At 36.6% G+C, this 25,710-nt stretch overlaps 1 protein-coding gene across 1 annotated transcript in view; it reads right to left on the reverse strand.

Moving 5' to 3' along the window:
- Nucleotides 1-25,710, reverse strand: part of SUPT3H (SPT3 homolog, SAGA and STAGA complex component) — a 280,232-nt gene that overhangs the window by 88,672 nt on the left and 165,850 nt on the right. The window contains 3 exon segments of the mRNA XM_065630707.1: nucleotides 2,925-3,061; nucleotides 4,685-4,775; nucleotides 5,967-6,053. Of these exon segments, the coding sequence (XP_065486779.1) occupies nucleotides 2,925-3,061; nucleotides 4,685-4,775; nucleotides 5,967-6,053 (315 nt within the window).

A 25,710-nucleotide genomic window follows, 5' to 3' on the forward strand; every position in this document is an offset into this window, starting at 1 on the left:
CTATAATTGTTCTTAATCTGACAAGCAGCATTTCATGAGTGTTTCACTGCTCTTTTAGGAGGGCAAAATACTGTTGTGAAGTGAGACAGATGTGCTATTCTGTTTTTAATTAATTTTTATTTTGCCAATACAGTTGGCTGGTTTGCCACTATTTATTGCTAGTATTTAAGTTTTTATAAAAAGTCATGATCAGAATGTATCGATAACATAATGATGCATTATGACAAAGTAATGTGAACTTCGCTGTTAATTTCTGCCCTGTATTCCACTTTCCTTTGTACATTGCTATTATTACTGTTCTAGAGATAGTCCCTTTGCTTCAAATTAAAACCACAGGATACATCAATAAGTGCTATATGCAATCCTAGAAGAATGTCTTTTTTCTTTTTTTTTTTTAATAAGGCAGCGTTAGTGGGCGTTTTTCAGTTAATACTGTAGAATTGTTTGTTCTCCTTTAGTAATGTTCGAAAGTGGCTTGGAGCTTTACATTTTGGTACAAATATGTAATAGACCTCACAGAACAGCAAGTGATTTCATGAAGTCTTAGCTCTAATTTTATAAAATGTTTTAAAAGAAATGAGTATAAACAATATTTGCTTTTTGTATCATAACTGAAACCATACTGCTAAACAATCATATCCTGTTTAGCCCATAATGACATCAGAAATATATGTTTATCATTTGCTCTGGACAACTTAGCATGATTTCGGCCCACGGCAAAGTAGAACTGAAATCATTTACAGTTGTCCAAACCAAGATAATACACATTTCTGAGGTAATTGATACCTAAAAAGAACATTGCTTTTAGATCGTAGTTCACAATTTCGGTATACTAATTCCTTAAAGAACGCTGTTAAAGTGTCTATTGGATTTCCTCCAAAACTTAGCATGGATTAAACAATCTACTGTACAAAGAAAATGCGATACACGAGATTAGCCCATCCACTAACGACTCTTCCGTTAGGAATGGATCACATTTCCTACTATGTTTGATTCCTTTCCACCCGCCTCAAAGTGATAACAAAATCCCAAACAAAACAAAGCCAAAAATCTGCTAAACATTTTGAACAGCATGACTGAAGCAATCTTTCATGTTTTGTCATTAGTTTTTAAAAGTAAGGAGAAAGAAAATAGACAGTAGTGACTTCATACCATACTTCATGCAACTATTCTAAAATAAGTAGATCTTGGTTTTTTCAGTGTGTGTGTTTTTGTTTGTTTGTTTTTTAACATGAAAACAGATTAAGAGTTCACAAAATGTAATAAAGTAGAGCAGACGGAAGAATTACTTTTTATACCTATACATATACACACATGAATTATAATTTAGTGAGTAAAAACCCAAACATATAGTCAGATGAAAGATAAATATTTGATTACAAGAACACATTCCTTGACAGACAAACTGAGTCAGATTTGCCCTTGTTTAGGTCAGGGAACTTCATACTTCTAGCAACCTGGGCAGTTTTTCAGACCAAAAAAATATTATACTGAAATGCCAGAAAATGGGACTTGTTACTAGTCAAATTCTTAGAGAGAAGGGATTCTTGATTAGATTTTGAGTAATTGTAATGGAGAAAAGGAAGGGGAAACAGGACTGGGAAAGTCCCAGTTCTCAAAAGGGGCTCCATTAAGAAAAAAAAAAATGAGACTTATAACAAGGGCAGGATAAACATGGGGTTATTTCTTAGAATTTTCTACGAAATCCTGAAAGTGAAATGAGGCCCTAATAGTCAAATATTAAATACACTAATATTACTGAATGCATCGGCAATCTCAGCACGGAAAAGAAAACCAAACCAAAGTAACCAGCTTCTACCACTGAAAGGGTATAAAATACTCTCTAAAACCAGCAAGTTTCCAACAGCCACATATACTATACCACTGACTAAAAAGGACAGAAAATGGCCCAAACACCGGTGTGGAATTGTGAGCGTGCTCCTGGTGCAGTTTTGCCCTTGACACCCAGTTGCCCACATGAGACATGAGGAGGAACTGGGCACGAACAGGGGCACAAACTGTTCTCTATATTCATGATGGACAGGGTAGCCCTGTCCACCTACAAAAAATTTAGCTGTAGGGACCGAAAACAGGCCATATCACCTGTCTTTTGGGCCACAGAACTGGCTCTGGCCTAGTTTATTGACTAGTGCAGATATAGCCTTTGGATCTTTTAAATACTTCAGAGTAAGTGATATTCAGAAAGATGCTCTACTGACAGAGAGGACATAGGGTTGATAAGTTCTATAAGGCATACTTGTAGTATCTTGTGCCAGTATAGCTAAACCTCAGTTAAACCGAGTAAAACCAACTGGTGTCAAAACCGTCGTTCCACAGATTGCCATGCCAACGCAGTTATACTGCTTCTTGAGCCCAGGCTAACTTTTTGAGAGGGATATGTCTTTGCATTCTGTAACGTAGACATAATTTTTCATATGTACATAGATCAGAAAATAAGACTCGAAAGCAGGATGGATAGAAGAGCGTATGCTGAAGCATGTTGGCACAGAATATTTTATCTGTAAGCTGTGTTATGAAAAAAGTCCTCAAATGATATTGAAACAATTTTCTAATGAGAGGAATAATGAAAAAAAAAAGAAAAAATGATTGTGAAAAATTAATGCAAAATGTTTATAAATAGAATCTGCTTCCTACAAGAAGCAAATACAAATACATGGCAGACAGAAAGATCCATAAGTACCCTTTCATAATCTTCCTTCTCAGCATGCGTGCTTAGATATCAGGAAAGACTTGAGAGAATAGGAAAAATATGGAAATAGGACCCCTTTAGGCCATCTGGGCAAAAGGAAAAAATATGTAACAATGATACATGCAGCACAAAAATGAATCAGACTAGCATGACATATGTAATACTTTGCAGTTTTCTCTGCTGGAGATAGGTATCAGTAAAATAAAAGAATTACCTCCATCCGCTCTTGTTTGACATCATCAATCTCATCGTCTTCAAACATGGCCAAGAGCTCTCCAGTCTGGTCAATGGAGTTGAGAAAGTCTTGAGCAAGCTTCTGCCGTTTGTTGGTGTTATTACTGTTGAATTTGTCTTCACAAAGGTAAGCAAAAACCAAAAAACTTAAGTTATTTGGCTTCTCCAAACATCAATCAATGTCCCTAGGAGGGACATGTTTTAGAATCAGATGAACCTGCAGTAGCACTGTAGTAAAAAACTCACCTTTGGTGTTTTCTAATATAACCTGGTGGTTTTTAGTAATTTAGAGAAACCTAGCCTACTGTTCATATATCATTATTTCTCACTGAAGGATCCACAGTAGACAGAGCTGTAGAAGAAACCACTGTTCTTTGGTTGGACAAAAACCTCACTTGTACAACAGAATATTTGGAGGAAATGTTCGTTCCTGAAAGCAGGTAGAACACCCTCATTACCTACAGCCTAAAGCAAACCATAACACCAACACTGAGATGCAGCTCCACAGGTGATGGACCATTGCCCTACAGCATAATCTAGAGAACCTTGGCAAGATGATCTCTGCTGTTCTAAACAGAATAGCAGCTATAAAGACATTAGCTTCCCAAGACAAAATTAATGGCTTCAATTACCAAAGCCCGGCAGAAAATGTAACCTTTAATTCCCAGATTAACTGTTTTTAGGAAGTATTTCATGAGCATCTAAATGGCTTATGAAAATTCTTTATTTGTTTTAACAGTGACATAGACTTAAGTAGTAAAAAACCAAAGCTGTCAGGTAGGAAGCTACACTGCCGGATTGCTTGCACAAAACAATATACTTTCATGTGTGGTGAAAATAAAATGCCACAGACAAATTAAATCTCAAACGAGTTGACAAGAACTTATCAACAGATTGACTAAGTCAGAGCAAGAAGTACAATGTTTACCTAACATCAATGGGGATACTTAGAGGAACCAAAAGGAATTTATTGTAAGGGAAAAAAATAAGTACAAAAGGGTGTGAGAAAGGAAATAAGTTAAATAAATACAAGAAGTATGGACATTGCTAGACGTTATAAAAGTTCGGCAAACTTTAGATTTGCTGCAATAAATTTTAAATTAACTTTTTACAAATAAATGCTAATTACATAAAAAAAAAAACCCCAACAACGAAACAAACTTTATACCAGCAAATTATATGGCATAAATTAATATATGTTTTTAATGCAAAGAGCTTTTCCTTTAAATGCACTGGTCATAAAATCTGTGACTTGCTCATGGAATGGGGAAACAGAAGTGTTTCTCATACTTTAAATCACAGATTCAAAATACAAAATGTTAAATCACACTGAAAACAAGCCCAGGTCATATATTAGTATTCAATGACCTCAGATTATGGGTTTTTCTGTAAAACATGTCAAAACGCTTTGATAATAATTTAACAAATGTCCATTCAATGGCAAGCAGTAGCTGCCACATTTAAATTACACATGCTGAAATCAATTAGCCCTTTAATCAGCACCAGTTTCTTACTTTGACAGAGTTCTGACATTAACCAGTCTTACTTATCACTTGGATGGTAGATGCAAATACTTCTGAAATATTTCAAACAGAAAAGCAGAGCTTTTAAACCAAGTTACTCCAAAGACAATATTTTTGTGTCTTTAACTATTAAGCAAGACATTAATACTTTGCATTGAGCTTTTCAGCACACTTATAAAATATCAAGCATCCCCAAATTAAGTAATTTTTTTACTACCTTCAAGGAGGTCATCTTCTTCTATTCCTTTGACAATTTTAGATTTGTAGTCTCGAAAAAACATGTATTTAAGTAGCCTTCTAAGCTTCTTCTAAGACAAAAAAAAGCATTTGTATTAATTAGTATTATAGAGTTATTTTTTATTTAGATTAACTTTGTAACACAAACATACAAATGTGTAATACATTACTCAGTAAATATAATTATTTATATGTGCATAATTTTGATTCTGCAGAAAATCCATACATAGAAAGTACGTCAAGATCAGTAGCAATTCCACATTAAATATTATTTATTTGAGCTCCTTGGTACTTTGCTTGCCAACTGTGAGACAGAAATGGGTTTAACTTTCAGAAAGCTGAAATTCAGAAATCAGATTTCTTTAAGGTACTCAAAAAAATTCCTTAGTTTGGAAGTTGAAGCCTACAAATGCATATTTCCATGAACTTTGACATCCATATTAACCATTGTTTTCAGTATAGCCTTATGGATCATATCAGACAAAGAAACTGCAATTTGTTTCCACGTTTTAGTGTTCTCTAATTTTGATTTGGATTTGGTCATTACGTTTCACCTACCAAATGAGAAAGAAAAACAAAGGGGAGATAAAAGAGGGCAGAAAAGTGAGAAAATAAGGAACAAAAGGAGATAAAGGAAGGATAAATAATGCTGATAAAAATAGTTGATAATAATTATTTTCATAACTTTGAAATTTGATGAAAGAAAATGAATTTAACATGGAAAACTCTTTCTTTGTTTTAATTCTTGACCTGCTCTACCTATTATACAGAGAAAGCAAGATCATTCCTACATCTGGAGATTTTAGTGAGGCAAAGAACAGGAAAAATATTATAAAGGAAAAATCAAGACAGGATTTACTGGCAGCCTAGATGACAAAAATGTAATGGTCGCACTGTCAAATGTCACATTGACACCCTGAATAAATAGGAGGAAATTAAAATGCTTGATTTTTAATAAAAGGGATATAAAGGATAAGGATCGATATTTATACCTTTTTAAGAAATTGTTTTGAGCTCTAAGGTACAGTACCCACCCTAAAGCTAGTAAAAAAACCTATTCGTAATAGGAGTTACTAGAAAAAAGGACAATTAATTAAAATGTTATGCAATTATTGTACTGTGCACAATACAGTACAATTGCAGAGCAGCTATGGTTTTAAATAAAACTATTGGTGATGAGGGACTCCTTTCACATAGCTTAAGCAAGCACTTAATAAGCGGTTTACTATGTAAAGTAAGAAACTTCTGTGTTTTTACCATACCTTATCTTTGCGCATTAAGAACAGGAGATCTTCAGCAGAGATGACTCGAGCTCCTCTCAGCTGAGAAACTTCAGCTGCTTGCTGCAACTAAAATAAATTAATAAATTAGAATGGCTGTTTCTGTGTTAAAAAATTATTCACTAGAGTTTGTTCTAAATAAGTTCAGATAATATTTTGCATGGTAGTGCGTAGCAAAATACAAGCTACGCACTAAAACACAACCGGGACTCTCTAAGGTGTCACTCACTTGTCTCTTGTTAGCCAAGAAGTGAATAACAATTTCATAAAAAGACTAAAAGACTTTTGACAAATCTCAAGCAAAAGCTTTTTCATTTATATTTAAAATGATCGCTTTTAAAAAGCACTGTAGGCCTTTTTTTCCTTTCCTTGCACCACATTAGCCCAGAAAAAGCACATATAATTCTCTCAGGCAATGTAAAAATGCCAAATTCTTGCCATAGCACTTTAAATGCAACTGCGGAAGGGTGGCTGATCGCTCGCACGATTTTTTAGAATAACAAATAATAATTTTAAACAGCTTACCTAAGTATTTTTTGAAAGAAACTCTACCCGTACTTGACTCACCATTAGTACAAACCAGATTCACATGAAGACTTTTTTAGGCAAACTCTTATTTCATTTGGGAGAAAGAAAATTGATAAGAAACACCGACTGTATTAATCAAGTAAATGCAAAAACCTTATTGAGTAGACCAGGCTATTCAGATACGAAATAGAAAAAGATAGGATTGAACAGTGAATGCCACAAAAATTGCTAAGAGGTGGCCAAAGGAGTGTGAGGCAAAGAATTATCTTCACCTTCATCACAGTGGCTCCTCTAAAGGCCCCAAATTCCTCAAACTGTGCTGTAAAGAGCAAAAATCTCTTTGTAAGGGACTAAGCACATCAGCCTTGGATTCAGCATCAGTAAGTGTAGGAAATCAGACTAGTTTATACACAAATAGATGATATCAAAACTGGTACAAGATGAGAAACCAAACTTGCACAAGCTGGTGCTTATCAAACTACAGGGCCAAGGAGGCCCGGCCCAAATGCACAGGAGAAGACTACAGGATTTTCTCCTTTTACCTTGCCAGACTTTGGCTCTGGCGTAAAATGATGGTGTAGAGCAGGTGGGATAGAAAGGATGTTTCACAGCATGGAATACACCTTGTCCTCTAAATTCTAAAACATTGTCCAAAAGACAAGATTTAATCATAGTTTCTTTGCTCGTATCCTCATTAACCATCTGACAGATGAACCGATAGTGAGCACAAAAGGAGAGACAACTTTAAAAATTCTTGATATTAAAACTCATACACACCTGTAACATGATGAATAAACAAAAACTTAATTTATTTTCAAATATCTCTATATTCTTCTTTCAGAAATACATTAATGCACCTGAAAATAATTTAAAGAAATCCTATCCTTCATACTCACACTAGCAATGGTTTCACTCAGTATCACTGGCTGAATAAGTATATTATTAATCTGAGCTCCCATGCTGCTATGTCTTGAAATAGGCCTATTCAGAAGTTAAAAAGATCAACAAAAACAGTAGCTGTTTCTAATATCCAAAGGAGGAGAAGGCGGGGAAAAGATTTTCATTTTGGCAAGTGTTCAGTGGGCAAAAGATTCAGTCCATAAATCATAATACTGGACTGCATTAATTTTTTTCCACACTAATCACATGCATACAAAACGTTAACTGTATCTCGTATGCACAACAAAAAACATACTGCGTGAAGAGTTTCAGATTTTCCCCTTGAAACCCTCTTTTGGACCTTGCAGTCACAGAGACCAGAGAGATTTCAGGAATTCAGAAGTCACAGTAATATAATCTTACTTGAAAAATGTAAGAATGTGAAAACTGATAGCTCTGTTTTTTGGCATAAGCAACACTGTTTCTTATTCTGATTAGTTTGAGGGCACACAAGCTACTTATATTTCTAACATAAAATATAAAGAGCTGCATAAAAATAAATTTACCAAGAACGAGCCAATATTCATCTCTGGTGTAAATCTGTTGCAGTTAATGGATTTATGCCAAGGCTGATTTTGGGCCCACTGAGCTTAAAAGTGTTACAAAACCTGACCTTGGCATGGTGATAACACAACACAGCTTTTCCAAATATCATATAAAACAATGGCAGAAATATCCGATGTGAAAGCCTACTCTAATTCCCTAACACGTATAGGAACATAACAATAATCTCTAATGTCCCTTCCAACCCAAACTATTCTATGGTTCTATAAAACATTAATTTTCTTATCATAAAATTCAGATATGTTAATTTCTGTGAGTAGCTGAAATACCTTATTTTTCCAAATGATAAACATGTGACAACATCATTTAAAGCCAAGATTGTGCGCAAGCTGCTTACAGAAACCCCCCAATGAAGGGAGGGTAAGGAGAGGAGGCCAAATTCACATCCCATTTGCATCTAAGTAAATCCTGAACAACACTGTTTACTTTAATGGAGTTATTCTGGGCTAAATACAAGATCAAAATCTGGAATAATATTCTCAGTTTTTACCAAAACAATGAAAACTTTATTCTCATATTGCCTTGACTTTTGCATCTATTTTATTTTAAGGAATGAACACACAGCGTTTAATTTCTTTGGCTTCAAGAAAGCAAAATACGAAAATAATTACTTCCTGTACAGTTATAAAATATGGATTATTTATCCAAACAGACCATAATGAGTTCTGCATTGGTACACATATTTACCTGGGAAACCAGGATATGCTCAGGTAAATATGTATCCAGGCAATTAAAAAAAAATTACGTACCACATGGCCAAGGTTGGGGGGAAGATGTATTTATACTTTTAACACACACCTAATTGACTCATTCAAACCACAACATGAGTGCTTTGCTATAATTAGTATTCTAACAAACTGTCTTATTTGACTGTCCCAGAATTACCATTAATATGCAATAAGCCCCGATTCCTTAATTTCCGGAGCTGAAGGCCTTGTTGAGTCATTACCGCCACCGTGTTACATGATGAAGGGGGATTTCAGGAAGCCAGACCAAAGAAACGATCCATCTCCGAGCACACAAGCATTTATCATTCCAGAAAAGCAATTTTCAGCTACGCAGCCTCAAGTCAGGAGGTTTTTCACCTTTCGCTGCAGTGGAAGTACGGGGGAGGTTTTACTTCGTGAGCAGCGCGTCTACTGCCCATGACCCCAGAAGAATATAAATGATATAAATGCTGCAATAACTTTTCACATAGGAGGTTATTATACAGCAACAGTGGAGATATGGCAAGAATTTCCCAGCATCTCCCTTCTCAAAGCCTCCGCTATATTCAGTGCCAGTCACAGAATCTGGGGTAGCAGCAGATCCAATGTACTCACTGCCTTTTCGTAACTTTTTTAATGATTAAAATTAGTCCACGTTACAAAATATTTTGGTCTGGATTGTCTTGAGAACAGCAAACAATCTAAATTACTTAGCTTCTTAAAAGAAAAACAGGCTAAATTTCCTAACACTGGCAAACAATATTTGAGACATTGGAACCCGATTTTTTTTTTTTTTTTTTTTATTACAGCCAAATTATGAACCCCTAAAAGTGAAGTTTAAATAACGGAAGTGTTGAAATGACTTTAACTATAGCAGCACAAATAGCTCTGTTAATAATTAGGAGTTTATGAAAAATAAGCGTATTTTACAATTTTTCACATTACAAAGAAGGTAGTATATACAGTAACTATATTTTAAAGTCTAAGAAGAAATGGCTGGGGAATAATATTTTAAAATGTAATCACTGGTTTAATGACTTTATGAAGTTAACTTTCTTGGCAGGATGAACTCAAGTATGTTAACAGTCACCTTACGGCTATTTTCTTTTTGCAACTTCTGCAAATTATAGATTTGTTGAAAGGAGTATTCATTCTCCTGTGACAGAAGCACAGTCACTTCAATGGTACTGTCTGCCTGGTTTTTTTTTTTCATAATTATTTTTTCTTCCACTACCTCCAAAGTCAACAATCACCGATACTTCTGCAAAAACGTCTTGATGGACACACAGACAAAAAGCTGGAAAACAAACATACCGTGTTGTGACATAATCCTTCCAGTTAAACTGCAGGACGGAGTCGAAATGGTAATGTTTGCATGCCTTGAAACTGCTGGGAGCCAAGAATAATGCTTCAGAAGCTATGATTTTGTTTTCATTATAGAGGAAAATTAGATCATAGTTCACCTGGCCAATTTTTTTCTGAGGCAGGAAGGTTGTTCTGTTACTAAATATGCAGAAAAATGTCCTGTTTTTTCATCTTTTCTAGATGAAAAGTACGCAACTATAAAAATGCCAAAAGAATATTCTGAATTTAGATATAGTGCAAATGTATTCTAAACAGAGCATCTCAATACTTTTTTGAAAGCAATTAAACTTTGCTTTTCACTTAAATCTCTCCATATTATATCTCACATACTACTAATTCTGACACCTGAGCTTCAAATCCCAACATACATGGGAAAAATAGAGAGTTTATTTCCACTAGTCAGCACAAGAATGTGCTGTACACAGTTAGCACATCCTGGGAGGAGAATTACATTATAGAATCTATTAGAGCACTGAAATAGGTAATAATTTAGGATGACTGCACAAGGGTTAAATGGCATGACCAAATCGTCACAAGCTGTCTAAACCATCAAACTTTCATCTGCAGACTGAAAGACAAACAATTTTCTTGTTATTAGGTGTCCGTTTTCAAATTTAAGTATTTTTTACCGAAGACTGTTTAATGTACCACCAGGTGATTATGTGTGACCTTGAGAAGATAAAGCCCTCTGTCCCAATTTGAGGTTTTAGAGAAGCACCTTCTTGCTTGAAATACAGTGAATTTCAGTTCACGCAGATCACGAGAATAAGAAAATATCAGTTTGCACCCCATGGTCCTTGGATCGACTGCTTCGTGTTGCCTTTTAGCAGATGGCAACAGCTTTTGGTTTCCACAGTTCATCCAGCCCTGGATGCAGAAAGTCTGCAGCCAGTTACTAGTAGCTGGAGAAGAATTATCCCAAGAGTATCTCCAGCAATAAGCAGGTTACACAAGGACCCTTTTCCTTTGAAAGTACGAAGAGCATGTCTACAAGTCCAATACACAATGATGGCTTTGACATCAAAGCAGCTGGTATAAACTGAAGAAGTCAGACTGTTCTAATATAGGAGAAAACAGCCCCTTCCTCAGCTGCCTTCAGACTGAGTTTGTGTGAAGGCCAGTCCTACGAACTCCAATAAACAGACCTACATCTCAGCCTGCATGTTTTTGAACCATACCACTGTTATCAAATACCCCTACAGATTAGTACAATGATGAAAAGATATCTTGTTATCATTCGCATTGGTTCAAATTGAACATTTAATATCATTTTGGACGCCATCATTTCTCTTCCTTCTACTGGCAACCCACATACTTCTTTTGTTTATGGAAAAGGTTGCAGGGTTATTTTTGGTTTTGATTTTTCTTTGTTAGCAACAGAGTCAGTATAATCCAAGTAGAAGAAATGCAAAAAAAAAAAAAAGAAGGTACATACTTATAGGGAGAGAAAATAGCAAGAGCTGCACATCCTGCAGCTTGCTTGAGCTGATATTCTTAATGTTACCAACAAGATCCTTCTAAACATATAAAAGAAAGAAAAAAAAAATCTCAAAATATACACAGCCTTTAGAAAAAGACGCGGACTCAGCCTGTGTAGTGGAATGGGCTAACAGGTAAATGCACCGAGCTCCTGGAGCTAACCTGTGGTGTAGCTATCATTTCAACCTGTTGGAAATCATAGGATCAGTGAATCATTTTGGTTGGAAGAGACCCTTAAAATTGTCGAGTCCAACCATAGACCAATGTCATAAAACTGAGTAACACTAAACAACTCTGAGTTAATGCACGGACCATTTCTTTTCAAGGAAATGTATAAATACAACATCAGGAGAGGCTGGAATGTATTCAGCCACCCAGGACAACTTCAGGTTGTACCCTACAATGCATCTCAGAGCAGCAGATTCCCAAAACACTGTGGCACATGGGGTTATTCTGCCACAGATGTGGACACGTACCAGATTTATGTCCATCTGATCCTCAAGTTCATCAAGCTCCTGTTGAATCGAAGCAATTTGTCAGCCATCCTCCCATTTCATATTATCAACCAAGTTTTTGCCCATACCTGTATTACCCATCCAGGTTGCTGATGAAGACATAGGGACCTCATTACTCTTTAGTAATGTCTATAAGAATTAATTGTTGCTCCATAGGAGAAGGGAAGGGGGAAAATAGGTAAAAACCTTCTCTCATGTGTAGAATAATTCAAGTTTCACAGTGGATTCTGCATGTTTGTTCAGCTCGTTGGATGTGGTGTAGTAACTCCTGCAGTTCAGTAGGCACACCATGAACTGGGATTAAGGAAAGCTGAATCCTTGTGCTCCCTGGTTTTGATTTTTAGAAGGCATAAAGGCATAGCTGAGACTCACATTTGTTGACACTCTGAGCCATTCTTGTTTAAATTATGAACAAGTAAAAATATTAGAAAAATGGCACCTTATTTCCAAAGCCTAGGCTCTGCTGCTGAAAGTGAAGATTTGCATCTATTAAACACTGAATGATTTTTTCAAATTATATTGAGTAGATCAAATACAGAAAACAAATTTACAAGTAAATGACAAAATTAATACTGCTATTTTACAAAAAATTACCTTTCAAAGAAAGTCTGCTTTTTTAATGTATTCTTTATAAATAATTTAAGCCAAACTTCATAAATTAGAGCTTGCTCTTGCATTTTCTGTCACACAGGGAAAATAATTTAATGCAGTTATGACCAATAACTACATTTCAACTTAAGCTTCAGGCATGACTTTTTCCTATTTTTCCTTCTTTCAATTTTAATTCCAAAAGCAACATTTTAGACCAACACTTTGCACCTGTAGGGAGGTTCTCCTCCCCATCTACTCTGCCCTGGTGAGGCCGCATCTGGAGCTACTGCGTCCAGTTCTGGGCTCCCCAGCTTAAGAAGGACAAGGAATTACTGGAGGGAGTCCAGCAGTGGGCTATGAAGATGATGAGGGGTCTGGAGCATCTTTCTGATGAGGAGACACTAAGAGAGCTGGGGCTGCTCAGCTGGAGAAGAGAAGCTGAGAGAAGATCTCATCAATGTTTATAAATATCTCAAGGTGGGTGTCAAGAGGATGGACCAGACTCTGTTCAGTGGTGCCCAAGGACAGGATGAGGGGCAATGGGCACAGACTGAAGCACAGGAGGTTCCATCTGAACATGAGGAGCAACTTCTTTCCTTTGAGGTGCCAGAGCCCTGGACCAGGCTGCCCAGAGAGGCTGTGGAGTCTCCTTCTCTGGAGACATTCAAACCCGCCTGGACATGATCCTGTGCGATCTGCTCTGGTGAACCTGCTCTAGCAGGTGGGTTGGACTGGGTGATCTCCAGAGGTCCCTTCCAACCCCAACCGTGCTGTGATCCTGTGATTGTGTGATTCTGTGATTCTTCTACTCTCCATGAAATAAAAGAAACCCCATCGCACACCTGCAATTTATTGCATGTAATACTGACCAAACAAAGTGAAATTATACCAACAATGTTAAAACTATGAAGTCTCTAAGTGCAGAAAAGTATTCAGGCTCTTTGAATTCAGTTTTATTACAGTCGAATTATTCAGTGACTTCAGAGACTTTGTTAATTCAAGAATTGGTGAGAGAATGCCACTGCTGATGCTCTCTCCCACTGCTGGTGATGATAACGGTGGCAAGAAAACAAACTTGGAAACTTCTACTCTAGTTATTGTTATTACAAGGAAGAAAAAATAAGCAAACGATGGATGAGTGTTCTCTAGAATGAGTCAGAGACCGTGAAAAAAAGCTTTGTGAAGTGGGAACTTTGTAGATATGAAAGACTCCTTAGCCAATATGAAACTGAAAAATTCTCATGGCCAAAAGCACTCCAACCACTGCACACATCTCTCTGTTTCTGAAGAAGGTGAGAGTAGAGGTCCTCTATTGACTGTCCATGTTCTAGGATTGTCTGGATGTTCTAGATGCTGAGGTAAATGGTGCCGTCCCACCGTAAATCACTGGGAGCAAATTTCCCTTGTATCTTAACTAAATAAATGCTGGATTTTTTGAGGAAATTATAATAAAATTAACTCCATTTCGATTCAAACATTCACAATGAGCTGTTTCATTTTTACAGCAGTACCACTATAGCCATTCCAAGCTGAGAATCTCAACTTTATTACTACCATCTAAGTTACATCCTTTGAATGCCTTTTTGGTACTAAAAGTTACTTTGAAAAAAACAAGAACATGCAATCTTTTCAGCAATAAATGCATTCACTTTTGCTTTAGTAAAACAAATAAAAAGTAACTAAAATTTTCCCTTCTTAAGAACTGAAGATAATATCATTTTTAGATATTTAGTCTATTAACTGAGATTTATTTCCTCTCCATCAATTATTTCTATTTCTTTTCTTTCTCCAATATTACTATGGCATGGAAACCAGCAGAGGTTCCCATTATACCACAGCTTTCTGTCCTTTGGTTACAAATCCCAGAAGAAACCACCATGCAGGATTATTGTTTTGCATTTTCCAACGCTGCAAGCAGAAAAGAACTTGTTCTCTGTTGACTGAGACACCATCTAATACGAACAGGATTCTTTCTCCCATTGCCATGGAGAGTAACATTTGTTTAAATCATGCATCCATACATTGCTCACACAGGAAAACAATCATTGCCTTATATTAGTTTCACCAGAACACTAAATAAATACTCTTCCTTTCCATATGACAGCAAATTGGAATCAGGCTTCACTTGTCATAGGGAAAATAAGACACATATTTACCTACTCAAAGTGCAGAGATAAAGTGCTTTTAGAGCAAGCCTCAGGCTAATGAAAGAACTGCAAAGCAAGTGTTACTATGAAGAACTAGGCAATCATCAGTGCACTGAATATAGAGATGACAAAACCTTGATCCTCTGGCTGAACTGATTCCAAAGTCTTTAAAAAAAAAAAATCTTCAAACACTTCAATATGAAGGACAAATACATACTTTACAAAATTAAGTCCCACAAAGCAAGATATTGCTTTGAAAATTTAGATTAGGAGACAGGAGAAGAAAAAAGGGATTGAGGTTCAATCAAAAATACAAAATGGCAACATTTTCCATTAGAAAGCTCTATAATTATTCATAGCCCTGAAGAGATACACCACTTGGAAACAGTAAGCCAGTGGTGGAAGAGTCTGTAAGTTAAAAGATTTTACTGAAATTATTCACGATTGGTTTTTCTTCTTATTTTTTATTCTTATCTGCTCAAATGTACATGTCGACCCAGCAGGAGCTTGTCAGTTTGCATGGCGACTACAACTAAATGCCACAGGATTGCTCAAATTAAATACTGAGACACAAACTACATGTGAATGACTACTGGCTGAAATGGTTTTGGATGGCAGACAGGTCATCTGGGTGTCTGGGCTTAAGGTATTAATAAATTAATTATAATTTATTAATTAATAAATTGATACTGCCTGCAGAATTTTGACAGACAAGTGTCGTCTTATAAAATATACCCAACTTATCAGTAGAAAAATAAAACACTAAGAGAAAAAAAAAAGTGAAAAACATTTAGTATTAATGCTTTTTCAAACACAATATATGCATGGACTGTACATTACAACAGTAGAGAAAGCCTCAGTCTGTTCTGTCATCGTTAATCCTAGGGAAAATAATTTGTCAATGGGGACAAGGTATACTCACAATGGAAGAAAAAAAGGGAGTTCTATGAAGTTTGCTTGTCTATCAAGAAATCTCTCTCCAGTTCATTTCAAAATGGCTTAAAAATCCTAAATCTGTAGCAACTTTCTTCAAAGAATCTTCTGATCCAATTTAAAGATAAAAATAGAGGGAAATTTATGAAAACAATAGTCACAGTTCAAGGTAGACCCATTTTCTTGTAAAAATAAGAGGGAAAAAAGTCCTAATTTTTGTATGCAGTGTTGGTTTTCTGTATTGTACTTTTATTTATATGAACTATAATTCTCAGTTCTTCAAAAAATGCAAGGTAAATTGTACAGATTATAGCATGGAGATGAGAAATTTTTCCTTGGGAAGATGAAGGGAAGAAAAAAGGAGGGAGGTCTCACTCAGAGAAAGAAAAGAAAGCAACATGAAGGAGCATAAATGTAAAAGCTCAACAACAGATACTTGTGTCTGAAAAATGGTACTGATTTCCTAACTCTTATTTAATGTTCATTCTTTAATTAGCATTCATTTCCCAAGGACATAAGTTTGAAAAGGCTGTTTCATATTATTTTAGCACAAAGAGAAAGAATCACTTTTATGCCATGAAAAGGCTGGGGGAAAAAAATAAACATGCCTTTTGAACATAATTTCTTCTTTATTGCTACTGCAAAGTTATGAAATGAAATCTATTATTTCATTACAGTGGATCAAGCAACAGGAAGAGAAGGGAGCGTTTGAGTCACAACATCCCTGTAAGGATGAATTACTATACTTCCTCTTGCTAAAAGACAGTTTTAATGGACTGAAACTGCGCAAATGGTTAAAATCAAAGTACCAGGAGGTAGGAAGATCTTCTTATTCACATGAAAAAGCCATAAAATGTACTCTGAAATTCTTAAAAGAAATACTAGTAACAATAGGGGGAAAAAAGTAGCAACATTTCTGCCAGAACTTCAATAGTTTGAGAATTATTACATTTATTCAGATTCTCTCCAGAATTTGAAGATCGTTTAAAAATGATACAATAGCTTCCGGGCCTGCTTTGTTTTATGTTTTGCACTGGAGACATTGAGATAATGTATTATGAAAACTTCAAAATTTATTTGCTATTACTACCAAACTTTTATTAGCCATAAGGGATTTCCCTTAGCTGTGCTCCAGTAATGTTTACTAGATCCTTCCAATTGAATGCAACTGTTGGAAAAGTTAACGCATTTTATTTCTTAAGTATGTTCTTGGCATAAAAAAACGGGAGGGATTTAAACTATAATGAAAAGATAGGCTGAGTTCTAAAATGATGGAATAGATAACTTGGCAACTGGTATAAAGTCCACAACTGGGATATGAATGTGCAAATGCTGTGATCTTTTATTTAATTTAAATTCACTTTAACTTGCGTGGAGATGCTCTGAAACAACCTTTAATGGAAACGGTATATTTTCTCAAAACTAGAATACACTAAAATATGAGGGCACTTCACAGATAATTTGAACAACAATGGAAAATATCTTTGAATTTGTTCGGGGAAGTTACTCCTAAGCCTAAGAGCAGTATGGGAGAAAGCATTTCTTTAGAAAAGCCATTCTGGAGGCAACAGAGACCGATTTTCTAGGCCCATTAGAGACTGGACTGACCTGTCAAGACTGCAGGATGGATGACATGAAGGGGATGGGTATAAGCCATGAAGTTTTTTGAAGAAAAATGCAGAGAGGTTTTGACAGAGATAAAGGAAACATGATAGAAAAAGCTGCTTGCAGAAATTTCCTGTATCAAAGATTTTCATGGTGTCCTACTAGAAATTTAGTCTACAGTCTACTTCTAAACTTTTAACAGAGTCTACAAAAGCACTCATAAATAAAACCTTGTGGTGTCTCACAGAACTCCATGATTCTTGTTTTTTTTAAAGAGGTCTGATCTTCAACGGAAAATGTTAGGAGGCTACTTGTCCCTAATGTATCTACAGAACCCAGACTTCACCTGCTGAATGTAGGAAAACAGGAAAATATGCCATGAATCTCACCATTCAGAGTGCACTTCATATTCTTCTCTTGAAACTGAAGTTATTGGCCACCGTTAGACTTCAACTGGCTATGGGGACATTTGGTCAAATTCAGTGAATTCATAAATATTTTAGCTACCAGTGACTCACAATTCAAACTTGCACATTCTCAAAATGGTTATGAACCAGAAGGGCTTTGGCAGATAGTCGACTGAGAGTCAATCCAATAAATTATCAACTGAATGAGCAAGAAGGCTGATAAAATAGAGGGAACAAGAGATTCGTGTCAAGGGACACAAGTACTTGGTCTCTTGCTAAATCCTCTGGAAATGGGCAACAGGTCCAAGCCGTGGACCTATATTCATCCATTAGGAGAGGACAAATAATTTCCTCTGTCCTGAGATCTTTGCTTTGGGAATTCAACTGTACAGTCTTAAAATTAAATGCAGCTCCTCTAAAACTGCTCATGTGTTAAGTTACTAAGGCTGAGCACAAAGCCAGGATTTCCACTACTGGTACCACAGGAGTCAGAAGATAATGTCAATGATGCCACTGGGGAGGAGGAAAACTGGAGTTTCCACAATTTATCCTTTGGGAGCCCAAAGTTTTAGCACTACAGGTTCGATTTCAAGAGACACTGAAACATCACCAAGATCTTTGAGAGGAGGGGCTCAGTGCAAAAAAAGTGAATATGAAAAGAAAAAGCTTTAACTGTAGACTAGCATCTGAGTACAGTGATTCTGACTACGGGAAAGGCTGAGCCTTAGCACAGTCACCAGGATTTGGTTTGTTCAGCTCCTAAAAAATTATTTCTTCACGAGGAGACCTTGATATTTCTCCACCAGCACGCAATCGAAAGGGTCTGCAAAAGGGTACGTATTTCTCTAATTATTAGAGGTATTCTCTGCAGTGTTTATAGAAATAAAGGGAAGCCTATTTCTATGAACACTACAGCATAAGGCTAAATTGCAATTGATGAAGTCCTAACAAGAAAAAGCACCCCAAAAAACCCCACAAAAAGGCATCAAACCACAAATGGAAAAGTACCTTCAGTCCTCAAAAACAGTGGAGCACTTCCATTTTTATCATGTATTTATAAGAAAGTGAGCTCGAATATCAGTCACAAACTGATAACCATGTTTACCAAAAAAGACGTGAGGAACATTAATACAGGTACCACAAAGATAAAAATAAATCTGTTTTCTCAGACTGATAGCATGGATCATGATTTTCTAAAAGACATAAGGAAGGAGTGATCCAACGTGATACATGGACTGGATGAAAAAAAGATCAAGGCTGGGTAAGATGTAAGAAGGAACATGGATTATTGAGGGGATTTAGCAGGTCAGGAAAGTACAGGATACAATTACTAACAATAGCAAACAAAACAGTCTCCATTAATACAAATTGTTCCCTTTTGGAATGTTTTTAAGGTTGATTTCTTTATTTTGGACAAGCAAGGTTACCTGCATGAATTTTACATTTTTGTTCCTATGACAGGGATATCTGTTTTACAAATAGGTGAAACAAGAACAGAACAACTCCCTGCACAGGGCCAAGGACAAGACCAGGAGAAAAAATCCTGTTTGCCTCCCTCGCCAACCAATCAGCAGCACCCCCTCACTGCTAACGATTCTTCTCTACTGTAACAGAAAACATCGGCAAAATAATGCAGAAATATACATTTAAAACAAACAAAACCTAAACCTCTTTTGAGGTTTAACTTCAGTTTTTTGTATCTAAACTTGTATGCACTCCTAAGCAAAAAACTATATATATTTCCCAGCATCCGAAGCTGTGAAATGCAGAGGTGATTTAGCAGACATGCAAACCATAAAAACTGCACCCAACATATTTCTCTTCTAATTTAGAGCAAGTAGCCCAGCCTTGTATCATATATAATCATAATTCTCAGTGACATTTAAAGCAACAAGCAACTAAACATTTAAACTAAAATCTGCAAACCTCCATAAAGCTTTATAAATACTATCAGTGATTTTAATATAAAGATGGTAGCATTAACAATGTCAACACAGTCACTAGTTTGCAGTTTAGAACATGGACCTGCAATATCATAATAGTAAATCCTTACATTCACAGAAAAAAGCACTTTTCAATCAGTGGCTTTCTGAGGAGGAATAGGATCTGCAGCATGAAGTAAAGACATACCATCAGAGATCAAGAAGTACAGGAATAAAGAACCACCAAAAGTGAAGTTTAATTAGCTTTGCAAGTCAAATTAAGAAGCAAAGCAAAGGAGGCTTCAGAAATAAAACAGAATGAAGAAAGAGAAACTGTACAGGACGAAATAGAGATGGAAAATCTAAACATGGTTCCAAAACAGAAGAATTTTCACTGAGCATTGAGAAGAACTGAGATTTTGAGCATGGGAACAAAGGTACAACTACTCATGGAAGTGGTATATGGAAAGAACTTAGATCTAATGTACTGAGTGGAAGTAAAAAGCAAATATTTTAATGCACTCCAGTCAACAGCACTGGATATCTCAGATGTGAATGAATTATAAACACAGCTCAATGTCTGCTGGCATTAATATTCAATAAATCAGGTAAGTTTTGGGAAGCTAAGGGGGTCACATAATTATAGGCTGCTGACTACAAACACTTGAAGAGCAACTCAAAAGATGATGGATTCAAATATTCTTGGTAGTGTCAGATGATATCATGAGGGGTGACAGCCGGAAATTGCCATTTGGAAGGATCAAGTAGGTTGTTGGGAAAACCTCTCTCACAGGGACGACAGAGCAGCCCTGCAGCAGGTGACGAGAAGGGGCTCTGAAAAATCCCTCCGTGGAGCTTCCAGAACCTGAGCTGGGCAAAGCCATGGCAGACCAGATCTATTATGGGACAGTCCTCCTTGGAGTGGGTTGGACTAGATGTCTCCAAGGGTTTGTTTCCCTCCCCTCTGTATTTTATATATTCGTAGAATCATATTATCACAGAATGTCCTGAGTTGGAAGGGACCCACAAGGATCACGGAGTCCAACTCCTGTCCCTGCACAGGACAACCCCACAGGTCACACCGTGTGTCTGAGGACGTTGTCCAGTCTCTTCTTGAACACTGTCAGGTTGGGGCCGGGACACCTCCCTGGGGAGCCTGTTCCAGTGTCCAGCACCCTCTGGGGGAAGAACCTTTTCCTCATGTCCAACCTGACCCTCCCCTGGCACATCTTCCTGCCGTTCCCTCGGGTTCTGTCGCTGGTCACTACAGAGAAGAGTTCGGTGCCTGCCCCTCCTCCTTCTCTTGTATTCTTTTGGAGTTTTTGAGCAAAGGAAATTGTTTACTTCTGTTTGTACAGGTATCATCACAACAGTCACCCTCCCCTCCATTTGGAATAGGGCACCCTATCAATTTTTACACCAAAATTAAAATTCTTATCAAAAGCAGTGTGTTAAAGTGGAAGTGCAGAAGGCTGGTCGTGAGGACCCCGCCAAAGACAGACAACACAGGTGGAGGTGAGACGAGCCTCATCACATCTTCGAGATGCTGTTACAACCATCAGCTGAGAAAAGCAGCTCCCAATACCTGTCAATCACAAGGAAAATCCTGCAACAGCACTGATAATGAGTACAAGAAAGAACGCCTGCTCCTTCACACCAGCAGTCCCATTGTGCACTGAACAAGACGTAGAACAAGATTAAATTTGCTGACTCCTTCAGTAAGAATGAATAAATACATAAAAATAACGGGTTCATTCGCAGCAAGTAGTCTAGGTTGATGAATGGCAGTTGTGTTGAGTTTTTGGGGATTCTTTTGATACAACTTGAATGAAAATCAGCTTCTATGATGGTGTAAGTATTCCCAGAGTAGTTTCCTTAACTATTTGCAGCCTTGGTTCATTCAGATAAATAGGCTGTGCTAATGTATGTTTGAGCTTCATTTAGAAAAAAATAGTTATTCATTACAGATGTGAGTATCTCTGCTCTGTGTACTTCACCACATACTGCAACTAATAATAAAATGCAGAGAGGTTGAGCTCATACCCCACAGTTAACTTTATAATTTCATCTATTTAAGGTTTGTCTTCTTAAAACCCTATAAGCTAAATCCTAAAGCCCTAACACAAGTTGTTACCAAATAACTCTAGAATTGAGCCCTTTTTAATGGTTTCATGTAAACAGTGATTTACAGTCCAGAGTTACTATTGTTAATAAACTTAAGGTTGTTGGAGTTTTCAGACTCTCTTTAGATATATTTCCCTTTATTACATTTAGATATATTTACCTATATTATTACAAATGTAATAAACCATAGTATAGCAGCTAATGAATGAAAGAATACACTTGTCTCATGAGAAGGCAGCACCACAGGGAATGTTTCTGGTTTTTACAGACACTTGCAGTGAAACTGGTGGCAAAGGCGGTGGAACTGAGACTGAGGTCCCCCACTCCAGGACAAGTGTCAGATTGTAAATAAACAGACAACACCACAAAATGCATATACTATACTGCCTTTTCCTAATAGTCGCAAAGTACTTTACAAGGAAACTCAGTAATATTATGCCCATTTTTTCTAATTTAATAACTGAGACACAGAAATAAAAATTAATTAATCTAAGGTCACATTACATTTTAATGATTCTGGGTCATCATTTCAGCACCCGACCCCTTCCCGAGTATGACCCACTGGAGGATACTTATAAATTTTACCTGCTATTTGTCTTTGGAGACAAACCATACTTCAGCTGTCTCCTTCCAGTCATCATCAATCTAATCAGCAGGATGGCAATCTGTGCAAATAATTCATTAAAGTATTCTGAGATGCCCATTTTATGTTGTCCTATTGGTAAGTTTAGTGACACCTAATGTATTGTCAGTTGATGAGCCCTGAATGTTTTATTAAATTATATTTAATGTCAGAAACTAGATATGAAAAAATAATTTGATATACTAATTTTCCCCCTATCTCACGGTGCATAGAAACATGCATCTGGGTGCTTCCCATTTCTTTAACCTTCAGCCAGCTGTAGAAGTTCAGGCTTGCACAGTCAATGCAACCAAAGAGGAGGATCACCAAAAACCAGAATTTGCATGTCCTGTGTCTCCGGGAAATGCATCATCCATCATGATATTGGTTTAAGATGTACACCAGGTTGCTTAGCGAGTTTGCATTTATTCTCCTGAAGACTATATTCAACACAATCAAAGCAAGGCTAAATTATTTTTGTGATGGATGACATTCGGCCCAAACAAAAAGTTGAGTGTTGTAGCAATAACAGGAAATTCTTTGACATACATTATATCCAGACACAGGATGAAATAGTCCCTAGTTTGAAAATCTAGCTTAATTTCAGTGGATTTGTATCCTTAAAAGATCAAAGTACTTTTGCTAATATCTTTTTATAATGAAAAGGGTTTTTAATTAAGTAGAAAAAGTGTTGTATTCTATCAACTACAGGCTAAAGCAGTGGATGTTAACTAAAGCATGTTAGTAACATTATCTTAGATGTAAAATGACAAATTCCTCATCTAAATATTAATAAGCAGCTTCTACTAAGAGTGTGCATTAGCCACTCAGGGCATACAATGGTATTTCTGGCTTCAACAGAGTCATGCATACATGAGTCCTAGAAATTAAACGTATTCATTCTCAAAATTTCCTTTTGCTCCCATTTCCAGTGTGTAAATGCCAAGTATTACAGTAAGTCTATAAATATTACTCTTATTTTCAGGCTTTACAGTTATGTCAGAAGGAGTTTCCTGCAATCCAGCAATGCCCTTGAACTCACACTGAGCCGGTAGAAAGTGAATCCTCTTGGTCTCAGCAGAGCTACACACCGAAATGTTTCCCTGCCCTGGTCTTCCAGTTTGTATTTATTTTCTGCATCTTTATTTCATGCGGATGTTATTTCCAATAGGTAGATTTTGCTCTAGTGCAAGGCCACTTTTTTTAACAGTGGTGTAGCCAGCAGTGTGTTGAAACAGCTATTTTATAGTTATATGTCATAATTTTAAGTGTGCCATTCTCTCCGTGCACCTAAACCAGAATAACGATGTGCCACAGTTTACCTCTCAAGGAGAACAATCTAAACAGTGTTCACATTGATGGGGGAACAGGTACTCAAAGCACTCCCCTTTCTAACCGTTTCACAAAATACCCTGGAAAAGATGAGCACAGCACTAATTATCAGTCGAGCCTAAGCCAGGGCTGAGGTTTTTGGCAAGGAAGGGTGAGAAATGGGACCGCGTTCGCACCTCCCTTCTTGCTCTTCAAGTTTCTAGCATGATTTCCGCAAAACACAAATATTAATTTTCAAAAAGTCATCTGTGTTTTACAGTATTGTTAGAATTTTCTACTATTTCCTCCACACATCTCTTCCAGTAGCAACAATGCCGGCTAGTAAAATATGATCTCTATTCAAAATCATTCTATACTCCTGCTTTTCGGATAAAATACAAAAAAACCCACATAGCTATGTGTGACTTGATTCGAATGACAGCTTAATTTGAATATCCTTTCATGTTTATATATTTTTTAATATTCTAAAACTCTTTACCTTTCAAAATGTGCTGCTAAGTTTTTAAAAGTAAATTTCTCTATAAATCCCTTTCTCACGTTCATTTCTCTGTAATTAACTTTTTTTTTTATCATGTTCTATGCCCAATTTCAGTTAAGAAAAATGTTTTGCTTTGAGCATGTGAGAAAAATAGACTCGGTCATTTTCAAGTTAGCCAAGATGAAAATAAATTTTTACTTCAAAAGGCTTATGGGTTTTTTACATACTAAAATAAGGTGACTTTTGAAAAAAAAGTAACTCTTCAGTGAATAACCATCACATGAAGAAAAAAATGTTCAATTAAATTAGAAATAAATAATCTAAGTAATTAATCCAATCTAAAAAGTTGTGGGGTTTTTTAATTTCACTTTTTCCTGTTTGTTTCTTGTTAAGAGGCTAGAAAAGAGATGCAGAGTAAATGCAAAATACTGTTGAGCTGAAAGCAGCAAGTAATTCATGACACTAATATTCTCCTTGAACTACAAAATGGTCAAATGCTACTCTGAAAATATAAAGAGGACAGACTCCTATCATATCAAACATAGAAGCAGATTATAGTTTTGGCGATATGGATGTGAAGAGTAACTATCAAAAGTATTACATTGAAAAAGTGCCAAGACTTAAGTATGGCCCAGAATGAGGATATGGAGAAAAAATAGGCAGAAAGACCCAGATTCCAGGGAACATTATAGTGTTAATCAACTCTCACAGAGTAAGAGAGAAAAGATCAGGAGCTCGGGTTTGTATTCCTGAATTTCAGTGGATAAAAAAGTACTTATAGGGAAACATGCCAAAATACAATCCTGGGTAAACACAGACGAGTTGAGAGTGGAGAGCGCAATATTCAAAACACCCATGTTAAGATGATGTTGGATCCTTGAAAGCAGATGAGGCTGGAAAGCCCACTGATGAAGAGGAAATGGGAGAAAAACAGAAATTTGTGGGATGCTCAAAGAAAGTAAGACAATTCTGTTGAAAGATACCTTGAATTACACAGTGGATGGTGAGGAAGATTAGAATAATATGGTGTGATTCTCCACAGGCTGGAAAAAACCCTCCACTTTAAAATAAGATTTAGAAATTATCACCCCTATGAGAAGAACCACTTCATAGTTAGGGGACCGGAGATGAAAAGAGTCTCAAAAATAGGTTTTCCCTCAAAATGCAAGAAGGAGAAGAGCCATATTTGCTGTTTCTAATGCTTATTAGTTGTCACTGACACAGTGCACATCATGATCAGTTGTCCTTTCTCTTTAACAGTTCACGGCCTCAAGTTGCACCAGGGAAGGTTCAGATTGGATATTAGGAAAAAATTCTTTACAAAAGGGTTGTGAAGCATTGGAACAGGCTGCCCAGGGCAGTGGTGGAGTCACCATCCCTGGAGCGGTTTAAAAGACGTGTAGATGAGGTTCTTAGGGACGTCGTTTAGTGCCCGAGTTAGGTTATGGCTGGACTTGATGATCTTAAG

The sequence above is a fragment of the Caloenas nicobarica genome, chromosome 3, assembly GCF_036013445.1.
Source record: "Caloenas nicobarica isolate bCalNic1 chromosome 3, bCalNic1.hap1, whole genome shotgun sequence".
NCBI lineage: Eukaryota > Metazoa > Chordata > Aves > Columbiformes > Columbidae > Caloenas > Caloenas nicobarica.